The 25,359-nt window shown below is 42.3% G+C and overlaps 2 protein-coding genes and 1 long non-coding RNA gene across 4 annotated transcripts; 1 reads left to right on the forward strand and 2 right to left on the reverse strand.

Moving 5' to 3' along the window:
* Window positions 1-9,858: 9,858 nt before the first annotated feature.
* On the reverse strand, window positions 9,859-10,968 carry LOC122051588. Its single transcript, XR_006131462.1, has 3 exons — window positions 10,753-10,968; window positions 10,505-10,664; window positions 9,859-10,138 (listed from the first exon to the last, which is right to left on the reverse strand). It is a non-coding gene; the product is annotated as an uncharacterized LOC122051588 (long non-coding RNA).
* Window positions 10,969-14,349: 3,381 nt separating this feature from the next.
* Window positions 14,350-16,669, forward strand: LOC122051586 (protein WALLS ARE THIN 1-like). The gene is made up of 6 exons (XM_042612779.1): window positions 14,350-14,600; window positions 14,680-14,742; window positions 14,809-14,925; window positions 15,006-15,423; window positions 16,048-16,199; window positions 16,288-16,669. The coding sequence occupies exons 1-6, from the start codon at window positions 14,392-14,394 to the stop codon at window positions 16,493-16,495; spliced, it is 1,167 nt and encodes a 388-aa protein (XP_042468713.1). The 5' UTR covers window positions 14,350-14,391; the 3' UTR covers window positions 16,496-16,669.
* Window positions 16,670-20,453: 3,784 nt separating this feature from the next.
* On the reverse strand, window positions 20,454-23,621 carry LOC122051587 (bet1-like SNARE 1-1). 2 transcript variants are annotated; one of them, XM_042612780.1, is made up of 6 exons: window positions 23,491-23,621; window positions 23,045-23,160; window positions 22,131-22,278; window positions 21,013-21,069; window positions 20,840-20,899; window positions 20,454-20,762 (listed from the first exon to the last, which is right to left on the reverse strand). In XM_042612780.1, exons 2-6 carry the CDS (start codon window positions 23,056-23,058, stop codon window positions 20,673-20,675), a joined length of 369 nt encoding a protein of 122 aa, XP_042468714.1. In that variant the 5' UTR covers window positions 23,059-23,160; window positions 23,491-23,621; the 3' UTR covers window positions 20,454-20,672. The 2 variants fall into 2 exon arrangements, with proteins under 2 accessions (XP_042468714.1, XP_042468715.1); XM_042612781.1 differs by having other exon boundaries at window positions 23,393-23,580.
* Window positions 23,622-25,359: the final 1,738 nt, after the last annotated feature.

The raw sequence follows: 25,359 nt of genomic DNA on the forward strand, positions 1-25,359 counted from the left end.
GGAAGCCCGGGCTCTCGAGCAGAAGTTAAAGCAGACAAAAGACAAGTTGAAAAATGCAGAGGACCAGCTGGCATCCGAGTGGCAAGCCCTCGAGTCCGAAGAAGCCACTTTAAGGAGCCAGTTGTTCGACAAGGATGCCGATCTGGCGGTGGTGAAGGCAGACCTGGAGAGCGCCCGGTCGGCCCTAGAGACGCACAAAGAAAGCGAGCCCAGCCGATTCGAGGAGATGAAGGTGGCCTACATCCGGTCTAACACCTTCGTTAACAAGTTCGTAGACCGGATTCTTCGACTTTTCGGACTTGCCATTGACAACGTTTTTGACCAACTCAAGAAGAAGGGGCACCTGCCCGCCGATCTGGCTGGCACTATCATTGACTGTGACCAGCTCAACGACTCCATTCCGGACGATGCTCTGGATTACTTGGAATGAGTGTTGAAGCCTTCTTATATGTCTTGTTTGAGGATCTTTTGGTTGTACTTTCTATTTGCCGTCATTCGATCGGCCTAAACTTTTTTGGGCAAAGTTGGGACACGTTTTCTTTTTAACATTCTTCTTTTTTACCGTTTTTACGTTTGTCTTCCAAATGTGACAAAGCGATCGCCTTGATACCCGCTTATCTAGTCGACGATTTGGGGGTGATTCAGGTGGTGTGAGGATTTAAGGTCGCCGCTCGACCGTCGATGACGCGAGGGTTTAAGGTCGTCGCTCGACCGCCGATGACTCGAGGGTTTAAGGTCACCGCTCGACCGCCGATGACGCGAGGGTTTAAGGTCGCCGCTCGACCGCCGATGACACGAGGGTTTAAGGTCGCCGCTCGATCGTCGATGGCGCGAGGGTTTAAGGTCACCGCTCGACCGCCGATGACGCGAGGGTTTAAGGTCGTCGCTCGACCGTCGATGACGCGAGGGTTTAAGGTCACCGCTCGACCGCCGATGACGCGAGGGTTTAAGGTCGCCGCTCGACCGCCGATGACGCGAGGGTTTAAGGTCGCCGCTCGAAGGGTTTAAGGTCGCCGCTCGACCGCCGATGATGCGCGGGTTATATGGGGAATTGATGAGATTCTGAACTATTTTCTTCCTGCATCAACAAGGATATACAAGCGAAAGGATACATGAATTCACTCGCGCACCTCTTCACCCGGCTCTATAGGGTTGGAGGTGGTTCGCGCTCCATGGTAAATCCAGCTTTCTTTCCTCCGCATCCTCCAAATAGTAGGCGCTTGATCATAGCTTTTCCAACACTTTGAATGGGCCTACCCATGGCGCTTCCAACTTCTTGACATTGCCGACCGGCTTGACCCTCTTCCAGACTAGGTCGCCCACCTGAAAAGATCTAAGGATTACTCGTCGGTTTTAGTTTTGCCGCATCCTTTGTCTATATGTTGTCAGCAGGGCGGCTGCTTTATCGCGAGTCTCATCGATCATGTCGAGTTCCATCCGCCTCCTTTCGTTATTTCCTTCGTCATAGTGCAACACCCAATCGAACTCAACGGCAATCTCCAAAGGGACGACAGCTTCTCCGCCATACACCAGATGGAAAGGAGTAAGGTCGGTTCCTTCTTTGGGGGTCGTTCGTAGCGCCCATTATACGCTAAGCAGTTCGTCTACCCAACTGCCTCCCAGATGGTCGAGCCGTACACGCAGTATTCGGAGGATTTCCCAGTTGGTGACCTCAGTCTGTCCATTGCTCTGGGGGTAGGCCACGGAGGTAAAAGCTTGCTGTATGCCGTAACCATCACACCATTCCTTTAACTCTTGGCCTGTGAACTGTCTCCCATTGTCCGAGACGAACCGGCGAGGAATACCGAATCGACATATGATGTTCTACCATATGAACTTCTTGACCATACTCTCCGTTATCCTCGCTAGCGGCTCGGCTTCCACCTATTTTGAGAAATAATCCACAGCTACGAGCAGGAACTTTCTTTGGCCGGTCGCCATAGGAAAAGGGCCGACTATGTCCATTCCCCATTGGTCGAACGGGCATGCGACTGTGGACGCTTTCATTTCGGCGGTCGGTCGATGTGTCAAATTGTGGTGCCTTTAACAAGACAAGCAAGTGGCCACCACCCGGCTCGCATCTTCCTGAAGTGTTGACCAGAAGTATCATTTAGCATCCTCAGTATCCACACACTTGAGCAGAGGGTGTGAAAATGCTTTTTTATATAATTGCTCGCCCAGTAATGTGAACCGAGCGGCTCTCTTCCTCAGAGTTCGCTTGGCTTCATGGTTTCCCGGCTGACCGCCTAATTGGAGGAACTCAATGATGGGTGTCCTCCAATCCTCCAGAAATGGTATCCCTCCCGATCAGTCAATATGCGCCACTAGGGAGACCTACTCGATGGGGTAACTAGTGACGATCGGCATCATTGCACTGGCCAGGTTTGCCAGTTCATCTACGGTTTGGTTCTCCGATCAGGGAATCTTGTGTATGACAACTTCTTGAAAGTTCGCCTTGAGCTTGTCAAAGGCCTCCGTATATAGCCTGAGCCGCACGCTATTGATCTCGAACGTTCCGTTCAGCTGTTGGGCTGCCAACTGTGAGTCTGAGTATAGGAGTACCTTGGTGGCACCGACATGTTGAGCAGCTTGTAGGTCGGCTATGAGCGCCTCGTACTCAGCTTCGTTGTTGGTGGCTCGATAGTCCAGCCGAATGGATAACTACATCCAGTCTTCTCTAAGAGATATGAGTAAGATGTCAATTTCGTTTCCATAACGAGCGGACGACCCATCCACATATACCTTCCACGCGGATTTTGACCCTGAATTTTGCACTTCTGTGACGAAGTCTGCCAATGCTTGTGCTTTTATGGTTGACCGGGGTTGGTACTGGATGTCAAACTCACTGGGCTCAGTGGTCCACTTGATTGGCCAACCGGATGCCTCGGGGTTGAGCAATACTCGACCTAAGGCGTTGTTGGTCATCACGATTATGGAGTGCGCCAGGAAATAGGGTCGGAGCCTTCGGGCGGCGAGAACTAATGCGTAAGCGAACTTTTCGAGGTCGGTGTAGCGAGACTCGGCATCTTTCAATATGTGACTCAAAAAATACACTGGTTGTTGTATTCCCCCTTCTTGCCTGACTAATGTCGATCCAATCGCATACTCGGTAGATGATAGATAAATCCACAGCGGCTCCCCTACGATCGGCTTAGCCAAGATGGGCAGGGAGCTGAGATATAACTTGAGCTCCTTGAAGGCCTGGTCGCACTTGCCATCCCACTGGAACTTGGTTGCTCGCCGCAGAATCTTGAAGAACCGCAGACTCCGGTCGAATGACTTGGAGATGAATCTTGATAAAGCCGTGATCCTCCCGGTCAGCCTCTGCACCTCTTTTAAATTGTGGGGCGATGGCATGCCCTAGATCGCCTTCACTTTGCCAGGGTTCGCCTCAATCCCCCGCTCGGTCACGATGTAGCCTAGAAAACGTCCGTTCTTAGCGTCGAACATGCACTTGATCGGGTTGAGCTTGATCCCGTACTTTCTCAGTGTCTGGCAAGTTTCTTCTACGTCTGCACATAGGTCAACAGATTGGAGAGATTTGATGAGGATGTCGTCTACATATACCTCTAAGTTTCGCCCGATCTGGTTCCGGAACACCTTGTTCATCATCCGCTGATAGGTGGCGCCAGCGTTCTTTAACCCGAACGGCATGACGTTATAACAAAACGTCCCGTCAGTCGTGACAAAGCTGACTTTTTCCTTATCTTCACGCATGAGGGGCACCTGGTAGTATCCCTGATAGGCGTCGAGCATGCATATTGGCTCGCATCCGGCCGTCGAGTCCACCATCTGGTCGATCCGCGATAATGGGTAGGAATCCTTGGGGCATGCCTTGTTCAAATCCCTGAAATCAATGCACACTCGCCATTTATTACCTAGCTTGGAGACTAATACCACGTTGGCGAGCCAAGTTGGAAATTGAATTTCCCTGATGTGCCCGGCCTCCAGGAGCTTGTTGACCTCGGACCAGATGATCAAATCTTGCTCGGTGCTGAAATCTCGCTTCCTCTGCTTGACTAGTCGAGCGTTTGGCCAGACGTGCAGCTCATGCTATGCCACGCTCGGATCGACTCTAGGTAACTCATGCGTCGACCAGGCGAACACATCGTGGTTCCTTCGAAGGCAGGAGATTAGCTCCTCCTTTTGTTGCTCCGGCAGATCGGATGCTATGAAAGTATTAGCCTCCGACCGGCTCGGGTGTATTTGCACCTCCTCCTTGTTGTCCTACACCAACGTGGGAGGCTTCTCTCTGATGGTGTTCACCTCCAACCGGGGGCATTTTCTGACCAGTTTAGCTTCTGACTTGACCATTTCAACGTAACAATGTTGGGCCGCCACCTGGTCTCCTCGAACCTCGCCCACCAAGTTCCCCACAGGGAATTTGATCTTTTGGCAATATGTTGACACTGCGGCCCGAAACTCATTGAGGGTCGGCCGGCCCAATATTACGTTGTATAACGATGGCGCATCCACCACAATGAAATTCGTGGTGCGCGTCCTAACCAATGGCTCTTCTCCGAGCGAGATGGCTAGCCTTGCTTGCCCGATTAGCAAGACTTCATTGCCGGTGAAGCCATATAACAGGGTTGCCATGGGTCGGAGCTCGACCCAATCAATTTGCAATAAATCAAATGCTTGTTTAAAAATAATATTTACCGAACTTCCCGTGTCGACAAAAGTCCGGCGGATGGTATAGTTGGCGATCACCGCCTTGATGACTAGCGCATCATCATGAGGGACCTCCACTCCCTCCAAGTCCTTTGGGTCGAAACTGATCTCTGGCCCTTCCGCCCTCTCCTTGCTGCACCCCATCACGTGAATAGATAACTGCCGAGCATGGCTCTTTCTGGCTCGGTTGGAATCTCCTCCAGTCGGGCTGCCTGAGATCATTCCAATTTCTCCGCGGGAATCGTTTCTTCTGTTTTCTTCTTCTCGCATAGAGTGTATGTTCCGCTCGGCAGAAACTCGAGCGGGGCTCCGATCTCGCGAGTGATGCTCCTGCCGCTCGCGCATCCTCTAACCACCGGTTCTCTGATCGGCTTTGCGTTCGGGATGCCGATCCGGAGTGAGTGACCGATGTCGGTATTCCCTAGGCTTGGGCTGGTGAACTATGGGGTCGCCACGGCATTCCCATGTGTTGTGTGTTCCTGACTGGTGGAACTTACAGAACATCGGCGTCCATTTTTTGCCCTTCTTCTGTCAACTGGTCTCCACATGCACCGCATGCGTTCTTGGCTCGGGGTACTGTGGCGCTCCCGCGACTCGAGACCCTCTTAGGGGCTGATGACTGCTTGGTACTTTCCGATCGGATGGCGCGTGGGGCTCGGTGGGCGCTTCTTTTCTGCGGGACGCCTGTGCTTCCTCCACATTGATATACTCTATGGTCTTCTTCTATAGATGAGTGAAATCTCTCGGTGGCCTGCGGATGAGTGACCTAAAGAATTCTCCTTCCATGAGTCCCTGGGTGAAAGCATTTACCAGTACGTCCGAAGAGACTGTGGGTATATCCATCGCGACTTAGTTAAAGCGCTGGATATAGGCCCTGAGCATTTCTCGCGAACCTTGCTTTAGCGAGAACAAGTTGACACTTGTCTTCTGATGTCGGCGGCTGCTCGCAAAATGGTGCAGGAAGGCCGCTCGAAAATCTTTGAAGCTGCGGATGGACCCGCTCGGCAGCCATGTGAACCACCACTGCGTCGGCCCCGATAGGGTTGTTAAGAAGACCCTACACTTAACCCCATCGGTGTATTGGTGCAATGTAGCCGCATTGTCGAACTTGGCCAAGTGATCGTCAAGATCGGTGCTCCCATTGTATTCTCCAATCGCCAATGGGGTGTAATGTCAGGGTAGGGGATCCTCCATAATTCCTCTTGAGAATTGATTGTTGATCCTTTCAGGGGAGTTCTCGTCTCGTGTCGGTTTTCCCTTCCTAGCATCCCTTTCGGGCGCCTCATCTGATGAGGAGCCCCGGTCTCGGTGGGCTCGACCTCCTTCCTCTGAGGGCGACCGGAACAACGCTCAGTGAAAGGGGATTGGTGTGTGGGGCGCTGGTCCGAACGTGTCCGACTTTTTACAGATTTCCTAGTCGGCCACTGGTTCAGCTTCGCGACCCAGACCTCCGGGCTGGCCAGATCCTGAGACGGCTGGCTCCTGCGCTGGGCGTTCGGCCAAAACTCGTTGCTGCTACTCCATCGCCCTTGCCACTCCGGCTTGGCTCAGCTTTTCCAATTCTTCTGTCGTCAGCATTACGATCGTAGGTCGTCCGGCTTTTTCCATCTTCTGCTTCCGAGTTCAGGTTGAAGTTCCCACAGATAGCGCCAATTTAATCCTGCCCAGAAGCTGAGTAGATGGTCATCGGGAAGCAACGCTGAGGTGGCTCTTCGTCTTCACTGATGCTCCCGCGCTCCTGCAACCACAAGTCGTTAGTGCCAAGCCAGGAGGGAGTTCCCGGTGACGGCCCTCCGACACTCAAGCCACACACCGGCAAGCGAAGAAAACAAAGGAAGCAAAGAAGAAGAGAATAGTGGCTCCCGAAGACGTCTGTGCGTACCTCCGCAGGGGGGCTGCTCCTCTCCTTATATAAGGCTTCGGCGAGTAGACTACACGCTTCCCAGTCGGATGCATATTCCCAAACTTTCCCCAAAAGTTAACATTGAGAATGGACCCCTGACATCTTACCATAACAGGGCAAGCGTATCTCTGCCACGGCGACGGGATCTTCTTCCATACGATCCTCTGTCCTTCCTCGTCGTCAGTCGGTGAAACTGACTCCCAAAAGGATATTCTATCCATACACACCATTAATCGGCAGCACTGACTCCCAGAAGGATGTTGGCATGTCTCCCCGTCTGATTTGTCGGTTGTCCGTCTGGCCAGATTCCCCTTGATCGGGCCGACCGGCCTATTCTTTGGCATCATGCGCCTATGTCCTAGCCGATCAGCGTGAATGTCTTTTGCCTCGCTGGACTCCACCTTGATCGGTCCGACCGGCCTCTCCTTTGGCCTCATGCGCCTATGTCTTGGCCACTCGGCGTGCAGTCCCTTGCCTCAATGTGTTGTAGGCTTGACCCACCCCCTCTGAACTCTTCTGATCGGACGGGGACGAGGGGCCTTCTAACCGGTTAGTCTCTCGGTTGACCACCCCTTGACTTTGACGTCTACCAAAGCGCTGAACTTCCTTGGAGGTGGACCCTTCTGGGTCATCACCAGATCATTACTCATGAATATAAATACTAAAAAACAACAAGTCTCATAAAGTGAATACCAACCCAGTAATGATATAACGGAAATATTATCTTTACAATGCGAAAATCCAAAAGCAAAAAGCGGAAGCGTACAAGTAAGATAACATGAACTAAAAGGAAGAATTGCTTGAACAAGACTTCATTACCAGCCCCAAAACGTCTCTTGCTCCTCTTTCTCAACTTGTTTCTCGTCTTTATCTGGGGATAAGAGTAAGGGGGTGAGTGCGGGAAAAAATCAGTAAGTGGGGGTTGATTGAACATAGAACGACATAATACAAAACATGGCAAGACATTCAGAATTCATGATAGGAATATAATTCATGAAACATGGCAGAAACATAACTTAATTGAAAATATATACTTATAGCATTGTTAATCATCTTTTTTTATGGTGTTATTGATCAGTCCCCTATATATAATTCCTCTAAGGGGTGAGACCATATATCAGTTATTATTACCCACCGCATTAGGGTCATAACTTGTCATATCTTATCATGTTTTCCGAAATTCTCTTTACCATATCTAACTTGAGTCATAACAGTGCATCTTGGAATAAAAATGAATGAGCAATATAAAATGATTAATAATGAAATGAAAACATAGATCGCAAAGGCCAAAAGAACAGATCGAATGGTACAAAATATGGATTGAATGGAACAAAAACGTAATATGTTAAACTCACGATATCAGAAGGGAAGAAAAACGAAAGCTCACTTACTTGGTTAGAAACTTTTTCAATTTTGGATAGAAACTTTACGGGACTTGAACTTACACTTGTTGATCGAAACTTGGACAAAATTTTGCAAGAAATATTGCTGAGGTTTGGATGAATTTCTACAGCCCTTGGACAGAATGTTTTCAGCAATTTGACACTGATTTTCAAAGGGTTTGAGTGTCCATTTGGAAGAAAATGCCTTGGCTATTTATAGACATGAAGGGGTGGCTAAGGCATATGAAGAGATGGCTAGATGGAGGGTCATCCATTAAAAGACTAGGTAAAGGGTCATGACTATATGAATGGTCATGACTAGACGAATGGTCACCATACCATTACAACTTAGCATAGTGTCCACTAGTGTCCATCTCCATGTTCAAAATCGAGTCTTCACAAGTCCAGGCAACATCTTCCAGCAACTCTTGCAAATGTCCATCTTCGTGCTAGTTCTCAGAAAGTGTTCTAAACTCCGCTTGTGTGGTCCGGGATATAGCAGGAGGAGTGTCGCAGCACTCAGGGCTTCATATCCTATCCTACGGGTTTTGTTTCACTTGTTTTGTTATTATATCGCATATTCTTTCGATCTTATTTGTGATTGAACCTTACAAATCTGTAAGAGGTTTTTCTGCCTCCGAAAGAGTTTCGAAAAAGAGATGCGCATAATAGACTTGCGATGAGTGTGTAGGCCTTGGATATATTAACCCTGGGGTTTGGGAATCAAGTAAAAATAGTGTGTTTTCCTCGTGTTCTTCTTTCTGTTTATTCTTTATTATTTCCATTGCATTTCTAACTAACTCTAATAGAAAAAGGAGAAATTTCAATTACACTCTTCACCCCCCATCGAACAAGATCTTACAAGTTGAATCAGAGATTTGACAGGTAAATAAGGTAAGTTCTAAAGAGCCATTTTCGTTCTGGAAGATAGTGAGGATGTGTCCCAGTTATGACACTTTTAGGCGTTGATCCAATTGAAGAAACAAACCGAGGTTTCTAAGTCAAGATTAGACGGTCCTAACTATCAAGATTAACTTATGTAATTATATATCTTTAACTCTGTTTTGCAGGTCTATTATTATTATTCTTGTTGTGTAACTTTATTTTATAGAAAAATAAAATTTAGATAAAATGAAGGGTTTGGTCGACCTTACAAGGACGTTCAATTGACCGATCCTAAGAAGATAAACACAACCGGATTACGATCAAGTCCAAAATGGAAACAAAGGTCCAGTTTTAGGAGGATCAGTCAACCAAGTCTATTTGGAAAGCACAGATCGGATCCAAACAGAAAAGGAAATTCTAGTCCAATCACTTGGATAGGTGTTCAGTCAACCGAACAAGAGAATTTCATGGGATTGATTAGATTGGATCGAAGAAAGCAAGGAAAGAACAAATCTAGTTGACGGGAAGGATTCAGTCAAATGATTAATTTCTAATCAACTGGATGAAGTTTATAAAAGAAGCCTTGGGATTCAATGCTCAACATTTCAATCTAATTCTCTCAACAATCTCTTCTTCTTTATTATTTTGTTCGTGCAAGTACTACTATTGCTATTTCGAGAGACTCTCCAACAACCTACGATGAAACTCTATCTTTAAGTTGTCGGTATGATTTATTTACTTGAATTTACAATGAAAGGGATTGTAGTTTGTGTTTATCTTCTTCATCTTTTGCACGCTTTCCTCTTACTCCGAAAGCTTTTCGAAGAGGAGAATAGTAATGAATTGCTCATTCGAAATAAGGTCCAAGGATTTGTGGGCCTTAGAATAGCAGTTGAACCAAGTAACCGGTTAAGTCTTCTCTTGCTTTCCCCAGTGGCACAATTCGTTTTTACATCACAGTTATCAGGAACTCAAATGCTATTTAGCAACAACAAAACATCCTTTTTCGAATTACAAAGGAGGAGAAGAGCAGATCTGCCTCTTGCAAAGAAAAACTAAGGGTTTCAAAGGGGTTCGTAAAGCCTCAACTTCAGAGGCAAACTTCTGTCCCAAAAAGGCGGCAAGAGGACTTAATCTGGCCTCTCGACTAGCCCATGCCGCCGGGCGCCGGAGATGTTGTCTTCAAAATGCAACTCGCATCTTCATGCTTTATGCCAGTTGCTTCCTCATGAAGTGTCGTACCTCTATGCATTCGACGGTTGGCATGCGAGACACCCTTTTCTTTCTTCCGATCCATCTACAAGTTGGAATTGCAAATTTATCGTAGAACTTCAACTGTTTCGTAGACATCTTTTAAGTAAGATAACTTGCTATGCTAAGTATAAGGAAAAAGCATCAACCCAGGGATTCCTCCCGATCTCACGAATAAAAAAGTACAAACAAAAGAAAACAATAGGCTTACAGACACATGATAAATGGATATAAGTTAGTGATTCAACTAAGAAAGAAAATTTACATGAAAAAGAATATTAAGAGGAGAGAAATTAGTCAACTTTTAGATACTAACTCAAGCAAAGCTTCAAGTAACATCACAAGGAACAACAATTCAACAACGACGTAAAAGAAGATTGTTCATGTCTTTCAAAGACAAAAATGAACTCACCAAAGCTAACACCAGTTGTACTCACTGAAATAGATAAACCCTTTAATGCCGACCTACGGATCTAGAATCACGCCACCCGCCGTTACAGTTTCCGACCATCCGTCTTTTCTCCCCAAACTTACCGTGTCTGCGCGTAGATCGGCCCCTGCATCAACATCAACTTCCCATATCATGGACGCAATCAGTAGTGACTCAATTAAAACGCACATATGAATCATCAAAAAGAGGAGTTGGCCAAGGTAACCTACCGCGACCGGCGAGGAAAAGACGGGAACAAAGGCACAGCTGCGGCGCAGAGAGGATGAGAAGGGATTGAACACAGCAATCTTACGACGAAATCGCCGCCGGAGGCGAGTGAGTGAGATGTTAATGACCGTGAAGTAGGATTCTCGCGATCGATCTTTCAGCGGCGGCGGCGGCGGCGGTTAACTGGCTCTGGTTCGAGAAAGGGAAAAAATGGCAATTTGCTCAAAAAAAAAAAAAAAAAAAAAAAAACTTATCAACAATTTCCCATAATCTAAACATAACAATTTGCCCCTGTAGTTTTCAAAAATTTCTTTTCACACTCTTGTTATTTTAGATAGTCAAAAGATCATCCTTGTAGGGTGAAATGGAATGAATTATAAAACTCCGGGAGGTAAAATATTATGATGCTGACGCGGAAACGTACCTTGTCGGATACGCAACCACCGAGGAATCTAACCCCTGGATACGGAGAGATTGCGCGCCACGTGGTGAGTGGGAGGCTTTTTTACTTAATTCGCCACTTAAATGATGACGGAATATTGTGAATGGAACTAGTCAACAATAGCATATTGCATGGGGGAAAATAATGAAGCGTGCACCTGAGAATCTTCAATTGCTGCGTCTAAAATAATTATTTTTATAAAACAAAAATACAGATAATTGTGAATGACACTTTCTAATCCTAAGGTAATAGTTCGGGACACGGTTGGTTGCCTGGTATGCAATGACGGATTTAGAAATTTAAATAGGAAGAGATGGTTTTTATATGGAATAAATGATGATATTCTTTATTTTTATTGGTGGGCGGTGATTATTGATGCCACCCTCCGCTGGATAGAGTATACTACTTAGTCAAAATATTTAGAATTTATTATAAATTTTCTAACTAGTTTTGTATATCTTCTTCTATATATATATACCTAAAATTTTAAATTTAATCTAAGTTTAATGATAATTCTTATAGTATAGTATTAATGAATTTAGTTAATTATATTTCTATTTTGTTGAAATAATATCATTATGATATTAAAGACTTATTATATAATATAATGTATTAATTTTCGTATGAATAAAATTTTTTAATAAAAAAAATGATGATTTATTTTAAATTTAACTCTCGGAAATAAAATCCTGATTTTACCTCTGTTACGATGAAATAGATATTATTACAATGGATAAAGATTCGACTCTTGACAAAATCGAGAAAAATATCCTCTACAGTGGTTAACTATAGTTGTCCATTGTTTTACCTCCTCATAGATGATCGTAGACCTAACCATGTGGGGTCGCTAGACTATTAGATTCTACATTCTTGCTACATTGAGGCAATCCATTAAGGGCATCCAATTGGTGGGTGTTATAACACCCACCACTTTATTAAAAAGTATATGATCCACATGCCACGTACATATTATATTAACATATTCATTTTCTCATATTTATTTTAACATTAACACTCATTATTATAAGTTCACATGTCATATATACATTATATTAACTAGTGATCATGCACGCGTCGCGTGTGTAATATAATACATTAAAATCACATTGACCCTTTATAATGAAATTATATTAATTAAAGTATTTTAGTATTAAAATACTAAAGTAGAGTCATTAGGGTAAAACACCTTACTTTTGAAAATCTGAATTATTTGGGTCTTTGAAGTTCCCTATGAAAAAAAATTAATTTAATTTAATATTATACTTATTAAAAAAACTAAGAAAAGTATTTTTTTTTAACATTGTCGGTCCAAAATATTTATAGAAGCTTCTTTAATCATAGTGTTGTCAATTCTAAGATTTGGGACTAAAGTGAACTATATTTTTTATATAAAACAACCAGAGAAAATTAATGATGAAAAAAATTCATAATAATATGTCGCAGCTGAGTCTTGAACTCTAGATCACTGATTGTTTCGCTTGTGGAATTACTAATAAACCTTGGAATTATTTTTAGTGTGAATAGAAAAAAGGATATTAACATAAATTCATTTTAAGCTTCACCAAAGTTAGTTAGTAAAGGGGGGAGATTTTTAATAAAATAGTAAGATATATTTATTCTCTTATACTTATATTTTATCTTAAACTCATTAAAAATATACCACTAATTCAATTTTATTTATTAGTTTTAAATTTTAAATTTTTTATTTTTTAAATAAAAAATATGGGAGGGCACCATGTGGCCCTCTAATGTTTCTCTCACTCAGGCATAGTGAGAATTTTTTTTATATAAAAAAAATCTTTGAAAGCATTCAATATGTTGGAATTAACATGCGTCTTGTATTGATTTTATTACCAATAATATGTTATAACACTCAATTACAATACCAATTCGAAAGCCCTAATAATAGAATTGATCTAATCATTTAAATCAAAATCGAACAAATAATTTTTTTAATCTAACCGGATAGTATAAAAATAAATTAAATTAAACCGATAAAATATCAAAATAATTAAATTTTCAATTAAATAAGGATTAAAGAGAAAAGTCATAAATTACGGAATTAAAATTTTTAAACTCCCAATTTAACGTAATCAAATTTGATTTAATCAATTTAATTAAAATTAATCGGTTTAATTGAAATAAATAATATTGTTTTTAAAAAATATAAAAATTCAAATTCAACTTTTATTAATTCAATTTAATTGATTTTTTACTCACTCCTACTTAATTATAAGAAATTTGTATTGATTAATGGCCGTTATTTCTTTTCAAATTCAACGATATATATATATATATTTCAATTGAGTGCACTAAGAATATTCGGCTTTAATCAATCTTTAACTAGACTGGACACCCAGTTTATAAGGGAAAGAGGGGCGCAATCCAGTGAAAACATAAAAGCAAAGGGTGCGATCATATAAATTCCTACACAAAGTATTCTCTACAACAATAAACCACATCTCAAAACAGCAAAAGGCGTACACTTTCAGAGACAGCTAAAGCACGGACGTATTCTATACAACAGTAAACCACATCTGCAAAATAACAAAAGGTATATACTTTCACAGACAGCTAAAGCACTGAAGAATGGTGATCAGGACCATGCAAAAAGAGCATTTGCCAGATTTAATTAAGCAATATGTGCACACTTACTGCCTGTTGTTAATCACCAAGATCAGATAGCTCCAACAAATGAGCCAGAGGTACCACTGCACATGATGATCCTTCAAGAAGAGGAAGAAGAAGAAGAGAGGGTATCAGTATCTGTATCAGGAGGTGCCCTTAAAAGGGAGGGCAGATGGAGGGTCTCCCACCAAAGCAGTCACAAGACAACAGTGGCAGGAATGATGGCTTGTCGAGCCATGGGAGGGCAGGAGCCAGGGTGTCCCTCAGGTTTCAAGGGAGCACAAGGAAGGCGAGGAAGAAAGGTGAGAGAGCTTTTTTTTATTTGCGTGCCTGGAGAGCACACTGCAGATGGAGGAACGAGAGATTCGAATCCTGCGATCACTCTTCTAGTGCGCTCTCCGCTGTCTTGTCACCCTCGCCTTACCCAACGCCCAACGAGTGTTTGTCGAAATGTGGGTGAGAAGACATCCAACTACTGTTTGTCTCAAGGCCTCCACCACCACACCACTCTGTATATAAACCCCCTCTCCTCGTTGGTCCCTTCTTCACTCTGCAGTGAGCACCACTCGAGATGGCGGACGTGGAGGCCAAGAAGGTGTGCGGGATGCCGGAGAGGGTGCAGCTGCATGTGGCCATGCTGGCCTTGCAGTTTGGCTATGCCGGTTTCCATGTCGTGTCCCGGGCGGCGCTCAACATGGGCATCAGCAAGGTGGTCTTCCCGGTCTACCGCAACATCATCGCCCTGGTCCTCCTTATCCCCTTTGCCTACTTCCTCGAGAAGTAAGGAGAAATCCTTGATGAATCTCAGTGTTCGTGGCGTTTGAGTTGTTGATTTATGTTGATTGGTATGTTGTTGCAGGAAGGACAGACCAGCCATGTCGCTCTCCTTCGCGGTTCAGTTCTTCCTCCTCGCTCTGTGTGGGTGAGTTTTGGATTTTGATCTAGTTCGTCTAATTAATAAGCACTTTGACACTAAATTTGTGTTCAGTATCACTGCGAACCAAGGGTTCTACCTGCTCGGCCTCGATAACACGTCTCCGACCTTCGCCTCCGCCATCCAGAACTCTGTTCCGGCCATCACCTTCCTCATGGCCGCCCTTCTCAGGCAAGACGGTCGGCTTTGGACTGTTAAAGATTTGATTTTGCTGGATGACCCTATGTCATAAAAATTCGATCTTACTGCAGGATAGAGAAGGTGCGGTTCGACCGGCGCGACGGCGTCGCGAAGATGACCGGCACGCTCGCGTGCGTTGCCGGCGCCACCATCATCACTCTGTACAAAGGCCCCACCATCTTCGGACCCTCGAAGATGACCCTGAACAGCACGGCGGCGCCGGCGACGATGCTGTGGTTGCAGGATGACAGAATGGGGAAGAGCTGGACGCTGGGCTGCATCTACCTCATCGGCCACTGCCTGTCGTGGTCCGGCTGGCTGGTGCTCCAGGCGCCGGTGCTGAAGAAGTACCCGGCGCGGCTGTCGGTCACCTCCTACACTTGCTTCTTCGGCGTCATCCAGTTCCTGATCATTGCCGCCTTCCTCGAGAGGGACACCGACGCTTGGAGGTTCCACTCCGGCAGCGAGCTCTTCACCATCCTCTACGCGGTACGACATGCTTCTGTTTAAAAAAAAAAAAATCCTTTCTTTAGGAAAAAAAACACACGACAGCAACTAGTATAATTTCCAGACATATCTGCAAAGATGCAACAAATTATTTAAATTTTCAGACAAAAGGAACATTTTGTCAGGGCATGACACTGATATCCCTCCATTAGTGGCAAAAATTCAACTTTGTCCATGGCCTTCCCCTTTCATGACCTCGTGGATGCTCAACAACATTCATCCTAGTGGTGGGCACAAACAGGACATAAGAGATGTCCCTTCAACTCTTCCCTTTTTGTATCCGTTTGTCCATCCTTTACATAATTGTGTAGGCTCCATGCATGAATCATTTATCATAACAATCCACCACAAGAGATAGGTCTTCTCAACATGCTTCTACTGTTTCAATAAATAAAGCAAGACCTCTTTCTTTCCAAACAAAAAGAAGAGGTTGTTCAAGTGCCAACATACTCATATTTATCATCAGGGTTTAGTTTTCCACTTGTTGGTTTCTCATGATTTCCAAATGCCTTCAGAAAAAAGAAAGAGGAATGCTCAGCAAGGATCAACCTTGGTGAATTCATAGTGATACTTTGCCTTTGTTACTGAATAACATCTCAAATGCAGGGTTTTGTGGCATCTGGCATTGCCTTTGCTGTTCAAATCTGGTGCATCGACCGTGGCGGTCCAGTTTTCGTGGCAGTTTACCAGCCAGTGCAAACTCTAGTTGTTGCCATCATGGCCTCCATTGCCTTGGGCGAGGAGTTCTACCTCGGAGGGTACTCAATGTGTTTTGAATTCAAGATGATCAAGAACAATGAATCTATTTTGTTTTCTATGCAATGCTGATCCTTGAGCCTTATGCAGCATCATTGGTGCTATATTCATCATAGCTGGGCTTTATTTGGTCTTATGGGGGAAGAGCGAAGAGAGGGCCTTCGCCGCGAGAGAAGCAGCAGCCGCGACCTCCTCCAACCCTGAACATGATGCTCTCCGAACTGCTGCTGCTTCCTTCAAGGCTTCTTCCATCAAGCAGCCACTCTTGCCAACATCAACAACCTCTGAAAGTGTTTAACATGCTCAATCATCTCTGCGCTAGTATGGACTACTAATTGCTACATCAAGTTGTAAAAGAAAAAAGTAAAAAAAAAAAAACGAGAAAGGGTGGTTTGAATCTGTTAGGAAATGTGGTTGTGTTAGTTCCTTCATGTTGTTGAAGTTTAATTAATTAGCTTGAGGTTTGCAAATAGTTGTGAGGTGGTGTGTCCTTTTATTACTCTTCAATGCTTACTCGTAGACTACGTTGGCAAAGTTCACTAACATCTACTTGCTCTAAGTAATTTGCTTGTGGAATCAGAACATAAATATCGACATGAATGTAATTCGCCATGTTGTATTAGGGGTGGAAACGGGTTCAGTCGGATTGATTCTTTGGAAAAGTTCAGTTCAATCTAATGAGTCTCAACTAATTTTGTTAATAAGAGCCTGGAAGTTGTTACCAAGGTCTTGAGTTTAAAATTAAGTTGTTATTGACTTGTGAGGTGTTAAAGTTCATTAAAATGTGAAACTAAACTTGTGAGTTGTTATTGACTTGTGAGGTAATTTCAGTTCATTAAAATGTGAGTTTTAGATCTCTAATTTGTCTAGTTTCGTTGATAGAGCTATAGAAGTTCTTATTCAATTTATAATTTCTTAAACTAAAATGTGAGTATTTGAGTAATTTTTTTTCTTTAACAAAAATCAGAACAAATATATATATATATATATATATATATATATATATATATATATATATATATATATATATATATATATATATATATATATATATATATATATATATGAATGATGGTAAAAGATGAATACGTTCGTCCATGCCAACCCGTCGCAAGGGTAATATGGAGGATATATATATATACACACACACATAAAACACCCACCTACTACTTATAAGTTTCTAAAAATACAAGATTCACCCTCTTCTATAAACAAAAACACAAATTGAAAGTTTTTCTGGAATATCACCTACACTAAGACCTCCTAAGAATCTCTCTATGATATCCAGAAAATCTATAAGTACTCAGGCTACCTATCAGTTAGAAGAACTCATAGATATCGACCAAAACTTAGACACATTCTCTAATGAACAATTAAATACACTAAACCCAAAACGCTTATATCATCAAGGGTTGTTATCCTTTTCTACTTCACTTTATAGATATCATAGAACTCAACCATTACACTTACCAGATGGGGGAGAAGAAAGATTTACCCTTAAAGAATCAACTAGAGCACTCCTACAAAGAAAACATAATTATATCCACCTAGGATTTATTGTGTTTGGCCTAAAAGGACTTACCAAAAAAAATATAGGAGCTAAAGTCTTTTTAGTACTATATGACTCAAGATTCTCTGATAATGACAATGCAGTTATTGGACTTATAGAAGTAGATATGAATAGTAATATAGGAGTCACGTATTTTTGTCCCAATTTTAATATGAATATTTTAGACTTTATTGATCATATTAAAATTTCTCTTCAAGCCAGGGGATATGGAGATTTTCAGAAATATAATATCCAAATAGACATATTTTTTCTAGGAAAGACAATGACTAACATCAACAACAGTTTCAAAGTACAAATTAATAATATAATAGAAACCCTTACAACAAGGGAAATCTATTTCATCAAACCTAAAGAATTTTCGTCTGACCTACTTGCTGGATTAGATTGGAATCTTAACCTAGATTTAAACATTACATCACAAATACTACAACCAAGAGAATCCATAATCTATAAAGACAGACATGGCAAATCAATAGTATGATTTTATAATTACAAACTCTCGACTTCTCAAGAAGATAGCCAGAAAGACAACCAACCTATTTTAAATCTAATGAATATAGAAATCAGTACGCACTCACAGAAAAAGAAAGATAACTTTTTATTTTATGATGATTTAAATGAATACGTCTACCTTCCATTTGAAATAGCTAATTATTTTACACAAGAAGATCTTACAGAATTAGAAACTTTTGACATACTGCATCATAAGCTAGATGAAGATTGGATGTTATATTTTGATGAAGACCATAATATTATATCTAAAAAGAAATATTATTTTTTTCAATGTTGCTTTAATGAATCCTGTAGAATCTAATGCTACCAATACACCAAAACCTTTACCAGTAAGATACCCAGAAAGTTCCTGCAGAATAGGGTCTTAAGGCTCTGATACCAAACTTTTTTTTTAACTTGGCCTTCTAGTGAGCCTCACTTGTAAAAGAGCTACAAGAAAACCAAATGTCTCGGCTATGTAGGATGATGGCTACTTAATGGCCTTCCTGAGTCAGCACATGTCTTATTTTGGTTTACTTATTCTTTTATATTTACTGTTCACCTTTGAGTTACTTAGATAAGAACTGAAGAAGATCTAAAAGAGAAATAATATTTTATTTATGCAGATATTTTACATGCATATGCAACATATAATTCAGGAAGAAAACACATTTAGGAAAGAAACTATCTTACAGACTTGTAAGCAAAAAATTACATGTTGAAACAGAAATATTACATACGAAAATAGGCATATCTTATATACTTACAGAAAGAGAGGAGAGACATTCAGAGAGAGCTTGACAATAAAGGAGTGTGAGGAGGCAAAAAGAGAAAGAGGGAAACATAGTTGCTGGTGGATGCCTTAGGAGGCAGAAGAGAAGGGCCTTTTATAGGCGAGAGGAGAGATGACTTCGGGAGGAAGGAAGCATTTGCTTGCAGATGAAGGAAAATATTTAGAAAAGTGAGACAGGTAAAAAGTAAGGTTTGCTTGGGGATGAAGGAAGGTATCTAGAAAAGTGAGACAGGTGGAAAGTATGACTGTCTTAGTGGTGGCGCTATTGTAGTAGTCTTAGTTGTCAATCATATTATCAATATTATCTTCTCCTGTTGAGTCCATCGACGGTGCTTGTGAGCTGGAGGCTTGGATTGGTGCTCTGCGTCTGGCTAAGGCAGCTCGGTATGTTCTGGCTAAAAGGGCGGAGCTTGTTAATCTCTTGTTGCTCATCCTTTCTGTCTTCTTTTGGTAGTGTTGAAACAAAGTAGTATGCTGAGTAGTAAAGCGAAAAGGAAAGAACCTGGTGTCCATATCCTTCGACCAATAAATTTTTTCCGTAAATGATTCTCCAACTTAGAGATAAGTATGTGTGTGTGTGTGTGCGCACGCGCGCGCGCGCGCGCGCGCGAGAGAGAGAGAGAGAGAGAGAGATAACCTGCACATTTCTGGTCCTCGCAGGTCTAAATACTTAGAAGTACTTCCAAGCGCCCCGATTCATTTTTTGAGAATCGAAACGGCCGAGCGGGCATCCGAGTGCCTAGACCTATGAGGGGCATCTTACCCTACACACTCATAGGCGACTCTCATAGGTCCGAACACCCGGAAGCACTCCCAGACGCCCCGATTCACTTTTTAAGAATTGGGATGCCCCAACGGACATCGGAACGCTCAAACCTATGAGGAGCACCCAGGAGTATGCATGTTATCGTTTTCACATTATATAACAACACACACATAGACACAGAGAGAAGTTATACGCTGCGGTTTGTTTATTGCAGTTGCGGTGAAGGAATCGTGGCGATTCTACGTCATCTGCAACAAACAAAAGAGTTAAGTTGCGTAAAAGGGAAAAAATCACATCGCAACCCTAGTAGAAGTGCCGCCGTGAGGTCTCTCCTCTCGCTGCGAGCTCTCTCCTGCCGCTGCGAGCTCTCCCTCTCTTGCCGCCACGAGCTCTCCCTCCCAATCACGAGCCCTCTCCTGCCGCTGTGATCTCTCCTTCCAAAATTGGATCGCAACCCTAGCAGAAGCGCCGCGTCGTGAACTCTCCCTCTCCTGCCTCCGCGAGCTCTCTCCCTCGCCCGTCACGAGCCCCCTCCTACCGCCGCGAGCTCTCCCTTCCAGGAGAGCTCATATAATTTTTCACACAAGCAACAGTTCTCAGATAAGCAAGGATGATATTTGAAGCACAAGAACAACTAATATCCAGAAGTATCAGTTATTCTATTGATAATATCGTATCATAATCCACACAGGAGGATGCACAATCGAAGATGAAAACAAGAGCAGTAAACCATACGCACTCCGTGAACAGTTATCCATCCACGCAGATCTTGTACATTTGATATGTTTGTAGAGGCGACGACACATTTGTCGATTACATAACCATTCAAAACATCCAATGGAAGACGCTGGCAGCTACTTGGTGAGGAAATAGATGAATAAGAAGAGAGCTACAAAGGATGCGACGAGGGTCACTGTTCGACGCCCAGATTTGGTCTGGAAAACCTAGTGTGGAAAATAATATAAACTTAGGGTTATGCTAGTCTAGAAGTTTCAGTAGTCAATGAACTTTCAAGCTTTACCATCTTGAAGCGATCCACAGTTCCAGAAAGAACTCCCCTTGATGAATCCATGTCATTGCCCTGAGATATTAATGTTGTGAATTATGATTAAAAAAAAGAGAGTAGTAAATCCACAAACACATTGGGGCAACTACATGCTCAGAGAGTAGGGAGGGAATGACTCAACTACGTACCATGCGATCAAGCAGTCTGTTGTGACTCTCAACCTCTTCATGGATATCACCTGTCAGCTGTAAAAGTGCATAGAATAGTACCGAGAATGACTTGAAAAGTTTGGGAAAATATCAACTTGAGTTGTACATGGATCAGTATGGTGTTAGGGAAAGGTTAGGCGTTGAGATAGTGTTGTTCCATTCTTAGAAAGTTGTAAGAATGGCATTATATATGGCTACTAGCAGCTTGGTGGTAGACATTGCATTCTTGGCAAAAAAACACATGTTTATCAATTATAAACCTAATTATGCACCTACGTGAATATTACCATGCCAAATGATGGGCTTCTGAGGCAAAAAAGGTTACAAGCTTCTCATTTGATAAATTTTCAAGGTTGATAAAGAGTCCATTTTTCAATATATCAGTCATGCACCAGATTAATTTTTACAGTTCTAGAGAATCTAGAATCGGGAAGGAAATGGATGTCCAGTAATTAGTATCCACAGGTAACCAATTTTCCCTGATAGTAGGATTCAGTTTTGCTTAAAATAGCAGATACCCACATATTTTACCATTCAAGTAAGACACCTATATATGTTTGGATACTTATCATCCAAAGCGGATAGTTAATCCGTTCAGGTAACAGGTTATTAATTGGGTTGGTTTACATAGTGACCAAAAATACAAGTTCCCAACTCTTTGCGATCCACAAATCCCAGAGCCTTATTTAATTCATTGCCAAAAAAACTTCTTGTCTCTTTGTATTTTTCTTATCTCCTACTAGCCATCATTTATCAATCCTTCTGTTTTTTCCATACTTCTCTGTTAGTCCATTAGATACACCTTTAAAGCAGTATAGGAATAGGCAACTAGTAACAAAAACCAATTTCTAAGCATTTTATGCAACCATTTGATTTTGGGGAATAAAACAACAAAGTATGTGTTTCTATATTTCCCTACACATGTTCCTTGTAATGGCTTAAAAGATGAGACAGAAGAAATAATATGAAAGAAAAATCCTCATTTCTGCATATTTTTCCATTCTCAAGTTATAGAGGACAAGTTCTCATATCATATATTCAACCAAAGGTTTAGAATGCCTGAAACATTGCAGTAAAATTTAGCCTCTTGTACTTACTCTCTTCAAAATGCTGACTCTATCTTGCAGTCCTTCAATAGCTAGATCGTTATCATGCTCAGAAATTTCATGAGATGAGTAATGTGAAGCTCGGATACCACCTTCTTCAATGCCAGCAAAAAGAGCAGCTCTGCTACCACGATAGTCCCTACAACGGATAAGTGCATAATATTATAAAAACAATTTTCATGAAGAATATATTGACACCTAAAGGTCCAAGTGAAATTGCAATAACAGTGACTATCACTTGAAACCCTATCTTATATCATGCAGATCTAATGATGATCATCCAACACACCACAAATTATTAGGCATCCAACATAACAGAGCACGTATAACATAAATTAAGCCAAAGTTAACCCAATTGAAATATTGGTTTAGTAATACAGGCCATGAACATCAGCAGAATTGTTCACTGATTAAAATTTATCCAGGTGATTTGATGTGCCAAGTTTGGTGCATCATTTCTTTGTTATCAAATATCACAAACTTGAAAGATTGATACTTTGTACTTATGCAACTAGGATATCCTATTTCATTTTAAATCTAGGATAGTGGCAATGCTAACCTTTCTTCAACAACTACTACAAAAATGTGATATTTTCAAACAATTTTATTACATTTACATAACCTCTCCACCTTTATTGCTATAATTTAGTGAACTTTATATTTGAGTTATCAGTCGATAGCTACTGGCTTCTCTTCCTCGAGCAAGATAAAGTGTGTTCTATGCAGCACTCGACACAATTGGAGAAATAAAACAAAAATTCAAGCATGAAACAACGCAAACACAATTGGAGCAAAAAAAGTAATAAATCAAGTATAAAACCAAAAAAAAAAGACAAAGTTATTGCCACTCAACAATAAATTAACATGACAGTCAGTAGCAGACATAACAATAAGAGAGAACTAACCTCCTCGAATTCATGGTTGCACTAATCTCAGACGAGATGGAAATCTTTTCTTCCTCTGGTTTTCTTCACAATCCTCGTCTCCCCAATTCGAAATTTCAACAATGTTTCAAATAAGTCTACAAAATAGCCCGAAGTATTCAATCATACATTTTTGTTTACGAATTCAGCCACAAGATTAAATGAATGCATACCCCGAGGAAAAACCTAACGCGATAAAACAAACAGATCGGAGAACCTTAACAAATACTTCAAGTACGATTAAATATGTCAAAAAGAAGAAGAAGCATCACAAAACACACGCAAATCTGACGAGATTTAACCGAAAAATACAGGAGAAACAATATTAACCTTCGATTTATCAGCAACTCGGAAAAACAGAAAACTGATGCCAATTCTTTGATTCAAAAGCATATGGATCGATCGGCCGGAACAAGAATTGAAAGTACCAGATCTGCCTTATTCTGATCGCGTCGCCAATCTTCGCGTAAGTCTCTCTACGGATTTCCGCGATCGAAATAGAGAGAAAGAGAGAGAACGAGGTAAGATGATGTAACTAGTTATCTTTTTCTTTTTCTGCGGTTTTTAATTAAGCATCATCGCAGCCGTACGGGTAAATAAGGATCGAGATCTCACCGTTCACAGCGTTATGCGCGAATCCTGATGCAGACTTCTCGTTTCTGGAATCTAAAAGCGTTGTTTACGAATCTCCGAGCGTGGGTCTAACGCGACTCTTTAGTTGCTGTACACCGGAAAAAATCACTAAAACTCACAATTTTACGGATTTGTAAACTGCCCCCATCTTTTAGGAATGTTAAAGTAGTTTCGGAAAAGAAAGCAAACTATTGGGAGTAAATCTATATTTTCCCATATAAATTTTAGGCTGATAAAAAATTTTCGAATCGAGAAACTTATCTGAATCTGGTTCATAACAAGCAAGCTTTATGCCATGATAAGGAGGTGTCCCACCCTACAGATGATAGTGATCACGGTGAAAATTAAAGTTAAAATGATCAACACATAGATAATATCGATCAGTCGGACGAGCATGCTCCGATCGGAGGGAGAAGGGTCCAGTCCGATCCCGCCTTTGACACGGGGAGATGTCAAATGATCGACACTTAATGGAGTATTAAACACCGGACGGAGGAAGAAACGGTGTGCAGAAGCTGGGCCAAGTAACTACCCCACTCGGCCAGACAGCAAGACTCGACAAGCTGAGTGGAATTTCGGCCGAGCAGACGTGACACAAGTATAGTGGAATTCCGGCCGAGCGGACGTGACATAAGCACAGTCGAGTTCCGATCGAGTGGACGCGACATAGATACAGTGGAGTTTCGATCGAGCAGATGGGGCATAGAAATAGCGAAGTTCCGGCCGAGCGGCCAATCCGCTCGGCCTAGCAGCATACTCTCTCTATTATCCATCGACATCAGGCGTAGCTAGAATCTAAATTTATTTGGGGCTGGTCATCGAGATATAATAAATTAATTAATTCAAAGATATAAACAAAAAATTATTATTAATTTTTCAAAATTATAGAACAATAGTTTCTAATATTCAATACATTCAAAATTAAAGCAAAATGTTATTGAAATTGTGTTGTCCGGACGCCTCTAGATTGAGAAGGACTCTTCCAGAGCGTTGTTAGTCATTACAACGATCGTGCGCGGCAACAAGTACGGTTGAAGCCTCCGCGCGGCGAGTACCAATGCATAGGCCAACTTTTCGAGACTGGTGTAGCGAGATTCACCATCCTTCAATATAAGGCTCAGAAAATATATAGGATGATCTTGACCGTTCTGCCTGACCAGAGCCGATGCAACGACATGTTCGTTGGATGACAAATATATCTAGAGCGGTTCACCCGCGACTGGCTTGGCTAACACAGGTAGTGAGCTCAAATACTCCTCCAGCGCCCGGTCACACTCGACGTCCCATTGGGATTTGGTGGCTTGGCGTAGTATCTTGAAAAATGGCAGGCTTCGATCGAATAACTTGGATATGAATCGAGGCAACACCGTGATCCGACCGGTCAACTTCTGAGCTTCCTTCAAATTTCGAGGCGGAGGCATGTTCTGCAAAGCGTGGATCTTGCTGGGATTGGCTTCGATGCCCCGCTCGATGATGATGTAGCCCATGAAGAGACCACTCTTTGCACCGAACAGACACTTACTCGGGTTCAACTTTATTCCGTATGCCTTTAGCATCCGGCAGGTTTCGTTAATATCTACGCATAGGTCAGCAGCTCGGAGGGATTTGATGAGTATATCATCGACATATACCTCCATATTATGGCCGATCTGCCATTGGAATAC

This window comes from Zingiber officinale, chromosome 3A (genome assembly GCF_018446385.1).
Source record: "Zingiber officinale cultivar Zhangliang chromosome 3A, Zo_v1.1, whole genome shotgun sequence".
Lineage (NCBI taxonomy): Eukaryota > Viridiplantae > Streptophyta > Magnoliopsida > Zingiberales > Zingiberaceae > Zingiber > Zingiber officinale.